The 17,722-nt window shown below is 37.1% G+C and overlaps 1 protein-coding gene across 4 annotated transcripts in view; it reads left to right on the top strand.

Moving 5' to 3' along the window:
- The first annotated feature begins 6,122 nt into the window (after positions 1 to 6,122).
- LOC106181565 (uncharacterized) overlaps positions 6,123 to 17,722 on the top strand; it is a 34,379-nt gene continuing 22,779 nt past the window's right edge. For 3 of the 4 annotated variants that reach the window (XM_087011056.1, XM_087011057.1, XM_087011055.1), the window contains exons 1-11: positions 6,123 to 6,313; positions 6,485 to 6,567; positions 7,489 to 8,816; positions 9,336 to 9,473; positions 9,704 to 9,846; positions 10,151 to 10,312; positions 10,718 to 10,857; positions 11,106 to 11,272; positions 11,702 to 11,812; positions 12,220 to 12,380; positions 17,394 to 17,566. In XM_087011056.1, the coding sequence (XP_086867182.1) occupies positions 6,489 to 6,567; positions 7,489 to 8,816; positions 9,336 to 9,473; positions 9,704 to 9,846; positions 10,151 to 10,312; positions 10,718 to 10,857; positions 11,106 to 11,272; positions 11,702 to 11,812; positions 12,220 to 12,380; positions 17,394 to 17,566 (2,602 nt within the window). In that variant the 5' untranslated portion in view covers positions 6,123 to 6,313; positions 6,485 to 6,488. The remainder of the gene's footprint in view (positions 6,314 to 6,484; positions 6,568 to 7,488; positions 8,817 to 9,335; positions 9,474 to 9,703; positions 9,847 to 10,150; positions 10,313 to 10,717; positions 10,858 to 11,105; positions 11,273 to 11,701; positions 11,813 to 12,219; positions 12,381 to 17,393; positions 17,567 to 17,722) is intronic. The other variant, XM_087011058.1, reaches the window with a different exon arrangement.

The raw sequence follows: 17,722 nt of genomic DNA, 5'->3' as shown, positions 1-17,722 counted from the left end.
TGTTCTTAGGATTTCGAATATGAGTGTCTGTTCTGATGCATAAGGTTGACGTCAAAATTTTAATATAACGCGTCATGCCTTTTTATCCACTGAGTATCAACTATAGTATCATCCTATTAGTTCTTAAATCTACAATTAAAGGTATATTGATACTTCTTTTTCTAGAAGCACAATGCAACAAAAATGAAACTCGTAACTATTTTACACGATACAGTCAATAACGCCACTTGTTCTTCCAACTTTCGGCTGGTTGTGCTACCAGGGGGCTTTCTAAAAAACACAAAATTAATGTTAACTGATTTATTAACAATATGCTAGAATCGTTTTTGCGGAAGAAAACAAGAGTGGATGCAGAAAGGGGTGACCGGAGATAAACGTCTACTGCGACCAGTGGCGGATTTAGAGGGGGTCAGGGGGGTTCTGACCCCCCCCTTCGGTTTCTGAGAAATATATCACACCAATATTCCCCTCTTGAACTTAGAATTTTGACAAGCTGAATCAAAGTTCTAAACCGCACCGAAGGGTGCCGTTTGCCCTCCAAAACACTAAAAAAATTTCGGGACCCTTAAGCAGGCCCCGAACCCCACGCTATGAGGGAGATGGTCGGCTTCGCATCCGAGGCTTAATGTTCCGGACCCCCCCCCCCTTTCAAATAATCCTGGATCCGCCCCTGACTGCGAGTAACCTCTAATCGTTGAAGCCGGGCAGGGTGTTACGGCCTCTCCTGGGGAGGCCGAGACGACCGCCGTTGTTTATGACGCACAGGTCGGCCCCTGGGTATCTCGCCTAGTTTTGTGGGTGGTCTAAGTTTGGCTTTATTAAATAGTAATAATAATAAACAGTTCTGGGTACTAAAGACTGATGTCGTTTTTCTTACATTGATATGCTAAAATGCCTTTGGTTGTGTGTGGATGAAAGTGAGGAGGGGGAAGGGGCCCCCTGGGGTCTCCTTTGTTGTTTGAAGTATAAATTTCATTGACTTTTCCAAAAACGATTCTGATGCCCAGAATACAGTGTCGTTTATGCGGAGGAAAACAGGAGTGGACGGGGGGTGAGGCGACTGGCTATTAGCGTTTACCACGACCAGGGCCCCGTAACTCAAAAGCATCGCATATCGCGAATAGCGATATCACGTAGAAACTACATTGTATTACATATGGGACAAGTATGGGCGAGTTATGGAATCGAGACGCTTGCATTCGGTCGCAATGCGCGATGCTTTCGAGTTACGGGGCCCAGGTAACCTTCACCGCGGAAGCTATGCAGAATACTACGGCCTCTCTCCGCCGTGCCCTGACGACCGCCAATCGTTGTCTACAATGAAATATTGTAATTAATAAATAATAACTTGAACGGACTATTTTACACAACATGTTGTAGTTTGTAGATGTTTTCGCTCAGGTAGTTATATGCATTTAACGGTTACTAAAAGTGACTTAATGAAACAATGCGTCAAACATTTTCTTTCAGAATTTCAAAAGAAGAAAAACTTGATATAATAAAAAATAAAGACCAATTCTTTAAATTATTTTGCTCAGTTTTAAAATGTGTGTTTCATTCGTGCATAAACAGTTAAAATATTAATTCTGTAGAGATTACTCATGGAAAATTACCCATGGATGTAGGCCTAACATAGAAGACAATTCAATAAACTTAAACGTTTTCCTTTAAAATAGTCCATGTACAGTATATGCCGGTAGTTGCAGCGCATGCATAGAAAACCCAACAGAAATGACTAACAAGATGCAGTTAAATTCAATAAGGTCGCTAGATAATATATTAATGTTACTTATTAGAGAGGTAATTAATGTTACTTATTAAAAATGCAATACATACGGGCACATATATGTATAAGAGAGAAAAGTAGAAAAGACGACTAAAGTAAAATTATACAGAAGCATTAAGCTGAGTTAACAGGCCAGGTCATTATGAGCTCGCTTGGATTGAAACAAATTTGGTTTACTTTCAGCTCTCACAATGGCGGCTGCGCTCACGAACATAATTCGAGTTTTCTTGGTGGGTGACGTGATGATCGGGAGAGGCATAGACCAAATCCTGCCTTACCATTGTAAACCGTGGATGTACAGGGATTTCAGGAACGATTCTAGAGAGTACGCCCAACTTGCCATAGACAAGAACGGTCCCCTGCCAAAAGAGATCGGGATGGATTACGTATGGGGAGATGCCCTACAGATCCTCAACGAAAAACAACCAGACTTTCGCTTAATAAACTTAGAAACAGCCATCCCCACCAGCGAAACCGCATGGCTGGGAAACCCGTTAAGTACCGCACACACCCTCGGCACGTGGAAACTTTGCAAGCAGCCGGAGTGGACTGTTGTGTTCTGAGTAACAACCACGTGCTAGATTGGGGCTACCCTGGTCTGGCTGAGACTCTTACAACTCTGAAAAAGGCCAATATGAAGTATGTTGGTGCAGGAGAAAATATATTTGAAGCTCAGAAGCCGGCGATCTTTGAAATTCCGAATGAGGGACGCATCGTAGTCTTTGGGGCGTGTCATACTTCAGGTCTCGTATATGAAGAATGGAACGCTACAGAGACAAAATCCGGAGTGAACCTTCTTTAGTTTTGGTGAAACAACTTGCAGATCAAGTAAAGAAAGTCGAGAAACCGGGAGACATCGTGATTCTTTCCATCCACTGGGGACCTAACTACAAAGGGCAAAGTTCTCCTATGGAGAGGGAATTTGCACATGCCGCCATAGACGTTGCCGGCGTGGACGTAATTCACGGCCATTCATCGCACCACGTTAAAGGCGTAGAGGTTTACAATGGCAAACTCATCATGTACGGTTGTGGAGATATTGTTAGTGACTACGAAGGGACCCCTACCCCATTACACAAGCGCCCATTTCACAACGTGCGCAGCCTTATGTATTTTGCCGATATCGATCCACTTACGGGAGAAGTTGTTGACTTAAAAATGGTTCCCACAATGATGAAAAATCTACGTGTGAACAGAGCCGATGAAGAAGCTTCAAGCTGGCTTTATGCAAAGATGTCAGAGTTGTGTGAGGAACTCGGTGGAGGAGTGCAGTGGGACGGTAGCGAACTGAGACTAGTGTTACAGTCTGGTGGAACGACGCACTTCTTCACACAAGGGATAGGCTGGACAGGATCTGTACAGTGTACAATTTTATTGATACTGCTAATGTTCGTTATCACCATAATAACTTGCAAGTCATGTATATTTAGAAAAGTAGTTAATCTCCATAAATGTCGCTAAAATGTTTTCCTATTTATTGTCATCGTATTATGCATTTTGCAGGCCGTTTTGTACTTGTAGATATGTCAGTTATCTCTCCAATATACTCTACTACATGTACATGTACAATCGGGCCGTTTTTGATAAGCACAAAGATAGTTAACTAAGCTAGAATGCCGTCAATGTATGAATGATTTATAACATTCACCAAATTATTGATAGATCCTGACTAGCATGTATTCTTATTTTTTCCACTGGTTGAGGGTTTTATGCTTTATGTAACTGGTAAACTATAAGTATTTTAATATTTCACAATCGTTACAAGCGACATTTCCCAGTCGCCGTCATCACACAATTATTCAAAAATTAGAAACGTAGAACTTAACGAACGAACTTTAGCCAGCGGTTTGGGATATGGCATAATTTGGTAATTATGGGAAAAGCATTTATAATTGAAATTTCCAATTTTCCAATAATTTTGTCATATATTTGTCTAACGCTGCGGACAAAAAATAATTAGATAGATGAATAAATGAGAGCATACGAAATAAAAATAATGCATTCTCCTATAATACATGTACGCTTCCTGGCATGACGGAAATAATGATGGTATATTGCAGGCTCATTCAAGGGCCTGCTAAATTCTGAGTTTTGTGTGCCTGGATATTGTACAATGATTAATTGCAGGCCTTAATTTTCTACAGGCATACATATATAGTTAGTCCATAGAAATGAAATAACGTTTTTCTTCCCCAAAACACTACTATTGCTAATTTTTTATTTTCCCGCATCATTACTTCCCCAAACCTTCCCTACCCCGCAACGTAAAAATGCGACTCACAAACCATAACTGTCACTTTTAAAACCGCGCTGTAAATACAAAATTATTTGGGCCCAAAAGTGACATTAAGAAAATGGTCATTCTCAAACCGATGACGGACGTATAACGATGGGGGAAATAACACATAATTCTGCTTGGGGGAGTAGCGATCAATGTACTGTAGATGAGTAACGAACCGTGTATGTGTCTAATTACTTTAGCAATCCAACGGTGGTTCATGATTACCATAGAAATGTTTTTCAACTCAGACATTATATATATTAGACTCTTGCCTCATATACATTTTTGATAAATACTAATGCAAATTTTAGGATTCACATTGCCTATCAGAATCATTGCTAGCTTAAAGGGATGACAGCTACTTCGTATGGGATTCAAATTCCTCAGTAAATACATTGTAAACATGGCATATAAATTGCATTTTACCACCAAAACGGCGGTAACTCGTAATATCCGGACATTGCGAGATAAAGACTGTTTCCTTACGCAATGATCTCTCAAGAGATTGTTACCAAAACATACTCTTATTATATAAAAAAAAAGAAAAGAGAAAAAAAATAACTTTGAATTTGTAGAGACTGATTCATTAAACATTGCTAAGTATGGAACAAGTGTCGTTTACCCCAGGGAAATTTGTTTCATGGCAATTTCCCCACCAAAATGAAGACTTTGTCAGGGACCACAGTATTGAAAAAAAAAAAGTAATTTGTATTTTAATACTTTCGTACATGATGTAGTATTAATTCAATCAGCGGAAGCCTTTGTTTGTTAAAATTCACACACAAGAAGCTAAGATCTATGAATAAATCATACCTTTAACAAAAAAAAAAAAGTAGCTTGAGATGATAGGCGCTATTTCACATCTAGCAGTTTAAATTTTAATGTCCTTATAAGCTATTAAACCGTTAGAGCTTGCATGATTACATGGAGTTATTGGGAGTGTCCACCACGTGGGGTGGACATGTATTATCTCATTGACATTTTAACTGATAAAGTTTAGCACAAAAATCTGTAACTATACTAGTTAATCCTAATTAAGAGAGGACGGAAGAGACTGGACGGAATTCAGAAACTAGAGGTGAGACTAGAAGGAAAATAGATTGGACTGAGGCTGAGAAGGGATTTTATTGTACTATGTGACTTTAAGTTTAGCAAAATATATTAGGCCTAAGTAAAATTTACGACATGGAGTCGTTTTTATTCTTTTTCCGTGTGAAGAGTTTAAGACCTACATATGTAGAACCTGGGAATCTCCGTAGCAGTTTAACAGATTGCATTACCCGAAGATGTGAAAATAGAAAAATAAATTATTATTATTATTATTATTATTATTATTATTATTATTATTATTATTATTATTATTATGTGAACCCATTGCGCCCAACTCCTGGGGTTACAATACAGGCCCGTAGACAGAAATTCAAAAGGGTTTTTTTTTCCCGAAAAAGTGAACCTTTGACCATGAAACCTTCATGTGCCTACAGAGGGGGCCTTTTCCTGGCAAAAAAGGGAATTCTTTCGAACCCCCCGAACCCCTCTGGCTACGGGCCTGCATTATAAAGGGTTATCTAATGTAATGCGGAGGTCGGGGTGGCCATAAAAAGGTTTCCCACAAGTAAAGGCACATGCACACCTGTAGGGTCGACCATCACAATTTGTCATCCCTTTAATTAACTGGTGATCTTGTTGAGTAGCCTTTTTATCAATCTTTTATCAGTCTTTGACAATGTGTCTATCGTGTTAACCTATCTATTAATTTATTCATGTCGACCAGCATCTTCAGTGCATAGTTTTTCTACACTGCTCACGCGCTGCCATCTTGAGATTTGATATGACAGGTCTCCATGCCGCAGCCGGACTCTCAATCGCGACATTGCCGAGAGTAAGTAAGTGATTTAGTTGAAAAAAGATGAATAAATGATAAATCAGTATTCTTTGCACTTTGACCAGGTGAAATAACAGGTGAGTATACGGTTCGTGTGGTAGCTGAGATTCGAGGATAATTGATGTCAAAGGATGTCGTTATTTTTAGCTTCAACCCACCTTCCGCCTTGACCTAGTTTCGAAACGAGGTTTTCAGGGAAATAGACAAAACACTTCCACTTTCGCTTTGTAATTCAGTACCCAAAATTTCTCTTGGGATCTCGGTTTCGAGTTCTATGTATAGAAATTATGCATCCCGCATATTGATACGAAAGAAACCTCGAAGGTAAAAGGATTGAATTGGACGACTGAAGATCTATCAAGTAAGTGATGGTAAATTTTATCAGCATGTTTTTAGCTACCGGGGGTATAGAAATTTTTTTAATTAAAAACTTAATAACAACCCAGTTACATAGCATTAGGATGTGCAGCCACCTTAGTAAAACTGTTGTTATAGCAGTTTAATGGTAAAATACTCAAGAACTCCCCTTCAGGAGCATGGAAGAGAGTACCAGTAGTTCCAGTGAAGATGAAGACCAGAGAACCGAAGTAGCAACAGAACAAAGAGTTGAAGCAGGTAGGTATTTTGATTTTCAAGCAATATTCCCCCTTCATTGAAAATAAGTTACAGCCGAGGTCATTTCAGGGGAGGGAATTGGTTGCAATCTGTTTAGTCAAAGAGCTTGAAAATTTTTGGTTAAAATATCGAAAAATTATGAAGTTTATTGTGAAAATAAATAATCAGTTCATGTTCTTTAATGGTAGAGACACTGATTAGTCATCATATAATTAAGTACTAATACAATGCCTGTCCTAGGTTTTTTATTGAGTAATCTACTATTAACAAATTTATTAGTATGTGTACTTAATTTGTCAAAAGAAATATTACAATGCATTTACCTCAGTCATTTTTAAAGGAACAACCTGTAGGTTCAGGTTAATTAAGACATTTTGGTGATGATTAAATGCTGTTTCTGTTTTTATTCTTGGAACTTGGTCAGTTATTAATCCTTACCCCTGTAAGTGTCTTGTTTCATTTTTGATTGTAAGTATCAGATAAATGATTTGTTTACATTTTATCCCACATACAATACAGTAATAAAATGAAACAAAGTGCAAAGTGCTTCATTTCAATAAAGATACATGTCAGTGTATTTGTGTTCATGTACTAAAAATACACTGTGACTATGTCAGGAACTGGGGAGCACCAGATTTGAGCTGTAACAATTCTGTCAAGACTTCAAGTGCCCATGTAAAAAGTTAATTGTTATAATATGTATTTGATATGCAATATATTATATATCATTTTAAAACATTGTTCTTATTAAATTTAATTAAAACAATATATAAAATATTTCAGGTGCTTTCGTAACCTTAGCTTATCATTAATAAGAAATCAGTTATCCCTAAATAGTTTCTTAGAAGGTTATCAGTTTCTGTAGAATCACATGTGTACTCAGTTACTCAGCATAGTTCAACTGAATGTATATTCTTTCAGCCACACCAGCAGTATCTGCCAATTCCCAACTTCTACAGATAGAGACTAGGTATGGCTATGTAGTGCAGCAACTTGATCTGTTGACTCGGATGTACTGCGCAGAGTGGGGACAATTACAGCAAAATTTACGAAACCCAGTTCTTACTTTGGCTCAGAAACTGTTAACTGAGAAAGAAATTCAAAGGGTAGAAAGCCATTATCGTCCACAGCTGGAACAATTGCAGGCGGAGGTGGCTCAGTTACAGTCTCAGTATCAGGTAGTGCAGATACAGCAGTTGCAGCAACAAGGGGGATTGATTGTTGCAGATTCAGGCGAGGACCAACAACTTGGAAAACCCTCTGGCACAGAAGATAATTTACTGGCAGAAATGTCAGCTGAGCAGAAAATTGAAGGAGTAATGAAACAGAAAGGAGAAGATATTAAACGAGGCCAGACAGCAGGGGGTGCAAAATCAAAATCAACGATGCCGCCAAGGGAGTTGCTGAGGAAGACAGAAAGTGATTCATCTCGAACAGGGAGTCCAAGCCCTGAACCCCTGGGAGCTGCAGCCAAGGGAACGACGAAAAAAGGAAAAAAGGGGGCTAAAGGAAAGAAAACGGAGAAGACGAATTTGATTTCTGCTTTAGTTAAGTCACCTTCCCTTCCACATGTAGAAGAGAGATTGGATTCTGAGGAATTTCCAACGCTTGGAGCCCAAGCTCCGCTCAGCAAGAAACAACAGAAAGAGCTGCTTGAGGGAGAGGAGAAGAAACAACGCCATCTGTCAGGCGAAAGACAGTCATTAAATGTCTCTCCAACTTCTCCAGCAAAGATGAAGGTCAGTCGTGGACAGTCTCCCAGGCCAGCTGATTATCACAACTATGTAGTGGGATCTCGTGCTGGTGAAAAGTTAACAAGGTACAACATCCTAAACTTTTCCAAAGATGATGTCAATCAAGTTGGTCTAGACTACATCATCTCGACATCGGAACAAGGGAAACTCGTGACAGCAGAAGACACAGAAAAATACATTCTTGAACGCTTTCAGGTTTCACACATTCGTGAACTTGGATGTCGATATGCAACAGAAATTTCATGTGTTAAAAAACTGACTGAAAATCAGTCCAAAGTCAATGCTTATTTTCATGCCTATTCATTGGTCAATGCAATAGGAACAGCTCATGATCTTGGAGAAAGCGTCCCAAAATTGTTTGAGAAGACCAGCTTTGAGGAGCTACACTTAGGTCCTTTTGTGAAGCAGCCAAAACTGAGAGAATTATTTGGAATCCCTCCAACTCTGTCAAGTGTACCAGCCGTGACTACTGATGACATTTTGCATCATCTTATGGTGAGAATTTTGAATAATTTTACATTCTGAAATGGCATACGGTAATTACAACTCCTGACTGGTGATATTTAGTTTGTAGACCTCTTTCTTATGTTTACCTTCATATTTTGGAGTTTTGGAGTTTTGTTATTTAAAAAGTCAGCAGACTTATTTAAACTTGTGAAATATTAGTTAAGAATTTTGGTTTAAACAGTATATTGAAAGCTGTATTGTAAATTTACAATAGTTGTATTCATAAACTGCAGCTGCCAGTACCACCCTTTTTCCCTTAAAAGCAGACTGACAGTAGAGAAATTGTGTTAGAACTTTTTCTTAGAAAAAAATATCTTCTTAAGTCAAAACTCTTCATCAGTATACAGCTAGTACATGTATGTACTTAGAAACTCTCTTAATGTCAGGTTTGTTATATCTTTAAAGCTTATTACTCAGTATAACATTCTGATTATTTATTCCATTTCATTTTATAGTGTTTGCTCTTATTGTTACAGTCTCAAACATTTACATGTCATGTTTTTACAGTCTTATATGGACAAAAAGAAACTGTGGACTGCTAGAGTAAATCTGGGACAGTTTCTGACCTATGTACAAGAACAATATGGATGTGAAACGGTGGAACAGTTGGGCGTGAGGGTGAAAAGTGTTGGGCTTGCCATTTCTGTAAGTTATATGTAACTGCCCCCCCCCCCCACCTTCTAGAAAATATTAATTTTGCCCAATTTGATAACTTACCATAATTCAGGTAGTTAGGCCAGTATAATCAGAAAGTTTTTAATTTTTAAAGTTGCAAATTCAGAAATCAAGTATAAACATTTAGCAAGATCTAGAGCTGTGTCATAAAGCTAGCTATACGTTATAAGCTGTATATATTTTATGCTTTTTGAAATTAGGTTATAAAAAGTGCTCAAAAACACCAAAAGAATTGGAATTCAGAGGCCAGAGGGAAGCTGAAAAATGAACTGATTGAACAAATGGACAAGAAGTTACACAAACTAAAAAATCAGTTGCAGGAGTCCATTCTGAAAGATGAAAGGTTGGTGCATGTAGTTTGGTTGAAAACTTTGAACAATTAAAAAACAATCAACTGAGCATTACTTTAAGTAATCATTGTTATGTGTTCTATGCCTGATAGAAGATTTATAAAAACATCAAATGTTGTTTTATTATATCCAAAGTTTAAATTGATATGTATAAATTATAATGTGTTTCTAAAGGCAAATTTTTGAAGGAGTTAAATTTGAAGTAAATTAAAACATAGTGCCTTACTTTATAAACTTAGGCTTGTCAAAAAGTTTTCAGTTTTGTTTGAAATAAGTTATTTGACCTTTTTTATCCAGCAATACTACAAAGAAGAAGAGCCAGTTTGCAGACATGGCTGCAGCAGATGTGGTGCTGGAAGTTTTCAACCGATGTCAAACTATATTCAGTGCCAACTTTGTGGATCCAGATTATGTTGTGTCGCCATTCTTGAGAATACTGTCAACAGATGAATTTACAAGGTATTCTGCCGTGATATATTGTAAGAATTTGATGTTTAGACCATTTTAGACAAATAATTGAAAATTTCTTCAGACTTGCATGCTGTCAGATTTCAGCTACATGTACATGTACACTATGATGCCTTTGCAATGGTTTACTGAAACGGAAGGTTCAATGTGATTTTAAAGTATTTTAATCAGTCAATTTTCCTGCTACCATTGACAATATTATAGCACTGAAAATCCTCTCACTTTCAACCTCCAGTCTAAAAATAATGATATGTAATTTTAAAGGATTATTTCAAGATTATCTTAGTAATAAATGCATTTCTATTTTTAGTTTTTGTCTGTGAAATTCTGAACCATTAGAAAAAGACGCTTTGAAGTTTAAAACTTCCTACAATGTATTTTCTGTTTGTTTTTAAGAAAATTGTTCCAGTTATGTCTATGTACTGCTGGTGATCTGGAAATCCCCCATCTAGCAGAGGACATTGACAGCCAAGCAGAAGGTCAGGGGTCAGAAATGGAGGGAGAAATGCATGCTGGGCCAGCTAGACCAACAGAAGGTGTTCTTATGTTTAATAGAAACTTTAAAACTTTAGAATCATTGCATACCCCAATTGATATAAATTTTTGTCTTTTTGCTATTTTAAACTTGTTTTAATTTACAGGTTTGGGTTTGAGCACCTACAACATTTAAGTTGTCTTTTTGTCACCTTTGATCTGTGTATCTTTACTAGTGACCTGAAAGAATTTTTAGTTGCAGCTAATATGGAGAATAACCCTGTGTATCACACTTTTAAAATACTTTCAGCTGTACTGTTCAAGCAGCTAAGCCAGACACTGTCCTCATATACCAGTGCTATGAATCTAAGGGCCATGGCCCACATGGAAAAGAGACTGGCACAATACTTTGGTTTCCAGGATTTTCACAGCATGGGTCATGGTAGTTTCACAGAATTTCTGGGACATCACAGTAAGGTGGGTAAATAAACTGTTGAGTACTTGTAAATCAAAATGAGTTTCGATAATGGCTACTTACTTATCAGTTGCAGCTTATTAAGCAGTACAGATTTATTATTACTAGCATATTACTGTTGATTCACATTTAAAGCTATATTTAAAAAAATTAGAAAAACCTGAATTTCTCAGGTCCTACATAATAACACCCATTGTACCATTTTCTGAATTTGCAGACATGAAACTCATAAAAATCTGTAAGAAACTATAGGATAGATTTAATTGATTAGTTGTTACAGTAATGTTTGATTTTGTTGTGAAAGAGGATTTACATATTGGCTTATTTGAAAAATATAGCTGATTATATGACAAACATAGTTACTGTTTTAACACAGAATGAAAAATACTGTGCAGTCAGTAAGTCAATAAACAAAGTTGTACATATCACAGGAGCTAGAAGAACTTGGCATGGCCAGTGTAGGAGGTGGGCCAGGAACTGGGCAGTTTACAGCCACTAAGGATAGTGTCCTGCAGTTTATTAGGCAGTGTGGAAATGATCTGGTAAGCATGGATCCAAACATATGGGGAATGGCAAATTCACTATGTGATTTCAAAAATTAATTTCTCAGCCAGAACATTTTTCTCTAAAACAGTGTTTTCTTTTCAAGTTATAAAACTACTGCCCTTGAATAACGGTTGTCATGAACCCATTTATAACAAATTTAAATTGAAGTTTTCACTTGATTAAGTTCTCATTCATTCACTCACTAATTCATTCACTTATCTGTTAGTTCACTCATTCATTCATTCATTCATTCATTCAGTAGTTCATTTAATCTTTAATTCGTTCATTCATTCATCACTCATTGATTCATTCTTTAATTCATTCATTCATTCATTCATCACTCATTGTTTTTTTTCTTTAATTCAATCATTTATTCATCCATTCCTTCATTCCTTCATTCCAGCCCAGTGATACCATTGGTGATATGCTGTGTGACCAGTTTAAAGTGAAGAAGCCCACTGACCTAGGCTGTGGCACTGTCCAGAAGCTGGTTGAAGGTGCTGGAGATGGTGCCACACCCCACAGTGTGGTGTACTATGAGGCTGCTTCTGTGGCTAGCCAGGGGTAAGAACTTAAGTGAAACAAGTTTTTTCTTTTTTGCTTTTTAAGGTGTTTTCTCCCTTATATGTTAGAATAAGTAAAGAGCCAGAGGATAGCTTTCATTTCTTGTTCCTCTTTTTTTTTTTCTTGCATATTATAAGTACCGGTACATATTTTTTGAAGATATTTTGAATGTAATCAGATATATTCGCTTTAAAAGTATATTGTCTTGGGCTGCTTTGAAATATTTTATTTCCCGTGACCTTGTGGTCTGTTATCATTGATTCATTAAATTTAAACAAAGAAATCGGTGCAGAGGGTGATAAACTTCGATTTTGTTAACACAATGATAGTGCTACCTGTATTTGTACCACCAGCGTGAGCGCTGGCGGTACACATGGTTTTAGTCCCGTCCGGTCCGTTCCGCCGGCTCCTGCGGCTCCGCCGGCTCCGCCGCCATGTTACTGTTACCGCTTCTCCTCCTAGACGGTAAGGGCCCCCATACCCATCTCTTGGATTTAGGTCACCTATAATCTCAACTCGTTCCATGTAAAATTTGGGCTTTGTCGGTATTGGGGTCTAGGTGTGGCACTCATTGCAATGCACCCTTGTCCAAAAATGGCAAAATTAAATGCTAATTATCTACCCTACGGAAGGAATTATGGGAAAAATTTCTACAGACGGCTTTCCAAAAGTCATATGTGTAGATTTCAAATATGCCCTTGGATTTGACCTTTGACCTTTATTTCAAGGTCAAACGGGCCAAAATTTTCAAAAAAATGAATTTTTTTTCGAAAAAAAATTTATTTGCGCTGTTATTCAGACACCACACAGACTTAACCAATAATATTATTGGAAAATGTTACCCTTCAGGTCATCTTTCATCTGTGTGAATTTGGGGTCAATCGGTGCATTTTCACGGGTGTAGCGGCCATAAGATACCAAAACTGAAAACTGTCTCTAATTCGGGAACCGTTAATGCTAGAGACCCATTCTTTTTTGCATTTTGTAGAGCATGTAAAGCCCAACACTGAGGTGGTCTCCGTTTTTTTGTATTCCATACGGTTTTCGAGTTACGCTGTATCAAAAAGTACATATTGGTGGTGAAAGCAAAATGTGCAGTACGGTAATGGATAATAAATTTTGAACTCCGGAAAAATAAAACATAAGGCTGGGCAAAGCAGACAACTTGTGGTCAAAAATGACATTATTTCATCAAAATTGAACTTCTGGAAGTTCAGAGCACCTCCCATTTCAAGAATTTTGACCAAAATGACCTTTTCTTTATTTTAATTAATTTTTTCTGTAGGAAATTTATGGCACATTAAGGTAACTCCAAAATTATAACATTTAGTCCCTTATATCTCCAAAACTGGCAGAGATAGGTCCATAGTTACTATTGAAGTTGAATAGGAAGTCATATACTGGCAATCTTACTGTGACCTTGAAATTGACCTTTGACCTACTTTTCACCATGAACTGAACTTTGCAAATTTTGCCTCCCTTTTATCTCCAAAACTGGCAGAGATAGGTCCATAGTTACTATTGAAGTTGAATAGAAAGTCATATACTGGCAATCTAAGTGTGACCTTGAAATTGACCTTTGACCTACTTTTCACCATGAACTGAACTTTGGAAATTTTGCTTCCCTTTTATCTCCAAAACTAGCAGAGATAGGTCCATAGTTACTATTGAAGTTGAATAGAAAGTCATATACTGGCAATCTAAATGTGACCTTTAAATTGACCTTTGACCTACTTTTCACCATGAACTGAACTCTGCTAATTTCTTTCTCTTTTAACTCCAAACCTGGCAGAGATAGGTCCATAGTTACTATTGAAGTTGAATAGGAAGTCATATACTGGCAATCTTACTGTGACCTTGAAATTGACCTTTGACCTACTATACACCATGAATTGAACTTTGCAAATTTTGCTTCCCTTTTATCTCCAAAACTGGCAGAGATAGGTCCATAGTTACTATTGAAGTTGAATAGGAAGTCATATACTGGCAATCTAAATGTGACCTTGAAATTGACCTTTGACCTACTTTTTATCATGAATTGAACTTTGCAAATTTTGGTTCCCTTTTATCTCCAAAACTGGCAGAGATAGGTCCATAGTTACTATTGAAGTTGAATAGGAAGTCATATACTGGCAATCTTACTGTGACCTTGAAATTGACCTTTGACCTACTTTTCATCATGAACTGAACTTTGCAAATTTTGCTTCCCTTTTATCTCCAAAGTTATGCTGTATCAAAAAGTACATTTTGGTGGTTAAAGCAAAATGTGCAGTACGGTAATGGATAATAAATTTTGAACTCCGGAAAAATAAAACATAAGGCTTGGCAAAGCAGGCAACTTGTGGTCAAAAATGACATTATTTCATCAAATTTGAACATCTGGAACTTCAGAGCACCTCCCATTTCAAGAATTTTGACCAAAATGACCTTTTCTTTATTTTAATTCAATTTTTCCGTAGGAAATTTATTGCACATTATGGTAACTCCAAAATTATAACATTTAGTCCCTTATATCTCCAAAACTGGCAGAGATAAGTCCATAGTTACTATTGAAGTTGAATAGGAAGTCATGTACTGGCAATCTTACTGTGACCTTGAAATTGACCTTTGACCTACTTTTCACCATGAACTGAACTTTGCAAATTTTGCCTCCCTTTTATCTCCAAAACTGGCAGAGATAGGTCCATAGTTACTATTGAAGTTGAATAGAAAGTCATATACTGGCAATCTAAATGTGACCTTTAAATTGACCTTTGACCTACTTTTCACCATGAACTGAACTTTGGAAATTTTGCTTCCCTTTTATCTCCAAAACTAGCAGAGATAGGTCCATAGTTACTATTGAAGTTGAATAGGAAGTCATATACTGGCAATCTTAATGTGACCTTTAAATTGACCTTTGACCTACTTTTCACCTTGAACTGAACTCTACTAATTTCTTTCTTTTTTAACTCCAAACCTGGCAGAGATAGGTCCATAGTTACTATTGAAGTTGAATAGGAAGTCATATACTGGCAATCTTACTGTGACCTTGAAATTGACCTTTGACCTACTTTTCACCATGAACTGAACTTTGCAAATTTTGCCTCCCTTTTATCTCCAAAACTGGCAGAGATAGGTCCATAGTTACTATTGAAGTTGAATAGAAAGTCATATACTGACAATCTAAGTGTGACCTTGAAATTGACCTTTGACCTACTTTTCACCATGAACTGAACTTTGGAAATTTTGCTACCCTTTTATCTCCAAAACTAGCAGAGATAGGTCCATAGTTACTATTGAAGTTGAATAGAAAGTCATATACTGGCAATCTAAATGTGACCTTTAAATTGACCTTTGACCTACTTTTCACCATGAACTGAACTCTGCTAATTTCTTTCTCTTTTAACTCCAAACCTGGCAGAGATAGGTCCATAGTTACTATTGAAGTTGAATAGGAAGTCATATACTGGCAATCTTACTGTGACCTTGAAATTGACCTTTGACCTACTTTTCACCATGAACTGAACTCTGCTAATTTCTTTCTCTTTTAACTCCAAACCTGGCAGAGATAGGTCCATAGTTACTATTGAAGTTGAATAGGAAGTCATATACTGGCAATCTAAATGTGACCTTGAAATTGACCTTTGACCTACTTTTTATCATGAATTGAACTTTGCAAATTTTGGTTCCCTTTTATCTCCAAAACTGGCAGAGATAGGTCCATAGTTACTATTGAACTTGAATAGGAAGTCATATACTGGCAATCTAAATGTGACCTTGAAATTGACCTTTGACCTACTTTTTATCATGAATTGAACTTTGCAAATTTTGGTTCCCTTTTATTTCCAAAACTAGCGAGATAGGTCCATAGTTACTATTGAACTTGAATAGGAAGTCATATACTGGCAATCTAAGTGTGACCTTGAAATTGACCTTTGACCTACTTATAATCATGAACTGAACTCTGCAAATTTCTTTCTCTTTTAACTCCAAACCTGGCAGAGATAGGTCCATAGTTACTATTGAAGTTGAATAGGAAGTCATATACTGGAAATTTACTGTGACCTTGAAATTGACCTTTGACCTACCTTACAATGAACTTAACTTTGATTGTACCATTTTAAGTTATATATATTTTTTGCGTATTTTGAAAATTCTTGTTGATTGCATTCTACAGCTTGTCAAGCATAAGACTAGTGGCTGTGTCCCTTATTTTGCGTATGTGGGGGTCTATACGAATGCGCTTGCTCCAGCTGGTGGTACAATATTCGGAGGCGGTATCGCCTCTCTGATCCTCTAGTTGATTTTGGACATATTGTACATTCTGCTTTTAATGTTGGGCTACTGTAACTGTTATTATAATAGCAACTTGTTAATATCTGAGCTGTAATACCTGTATAAATTACCTTACAGGTATTAGTTAGTAACTAATTTAGCCATTATTAAATAATTAGATAAAATAGATTTAATTATATCACGTTTCTGTAATTTATATCATATGTATTCACTCCCACCTTTAAGTCAGCAAAAATCTCAACTCACTACTCTGTGATTTCATACAGGAACAGGGGGTGACAAAATTACATTTTATTTGCACAATGATAGTGATATTTGTAACACTCAGTATTTGACTTTGGACATGTTGGACATTTGGTGTTTCACATTGGACTGTAATTGCTACAGCATCTTCTTAATCCCCCAACTGTCACACCTGTATAAATTACTCAGCAGGTAATAGCAAATTATAAAGTAAGCCACATCTGATAAAATTAATTTAATCGAAGCATATGTTTTCTTTATGCATATGGGCATTTACAGAGATATTTTCTGAGTCACTGTGTCTTTCCAATTGTCTTTTTTGATCCATCCTTAATTTTCGACCGTCTACCAACTGATGCCTGTCAATGTAAACTTGAACAATTCTGACCGTCTCCCAGAAGATCGAGAAGATGGCATCAATCTGCCCCTGATATCATTCATCTGTATTTCACTTCTACAGAAAAATCTTCACTACTCTGTGTTTTCATACAGGAACAGCGGCTCTCACCACAAGACCATCGAGGAGGCCTTGGAGTGTCTGACCAGTGCCCCTCTGCTGGCTGACCTGTCCACTTGGTCACACTGGGAGGTCATCTTCGAGCCACAATTTGGACCGCTGAAGACTTTCATTGAGAAGCATAGCAAAGACTGCGCTGGGAATATTGGTCAGTTAATATGATGATAAGTTTGTGTTTTTTTCATAAGTTTAAGTGACAAAGATTGTGTTGGAAACATTGGTCATTAAAATGATAACTTTGTGTTAAACTTTGTTTTGCAAGTGCTGTGAAACTCAAGAATTAATAGGTGGAAAGAATATTCAG

The sequence above is a fragment of the Lingula anatina genome, chromosome 4 (genome assembly GCF_051362555.1).
Source record: "Lingula anatina isolate TDL-2025a chromosome 4, LinAna3.0, whole genome shotgun sequence".
Taxonomy (NCBI): domain Eukaryota; kingdom Metazoa; phylum Brachiopoda; class Lingulata; order Lingulida; family Lingulidae; genus Lingula; species Lingula anatina.
This window is presented reverse-complemented; position numbering and strand designations above follow the sequence as displayed.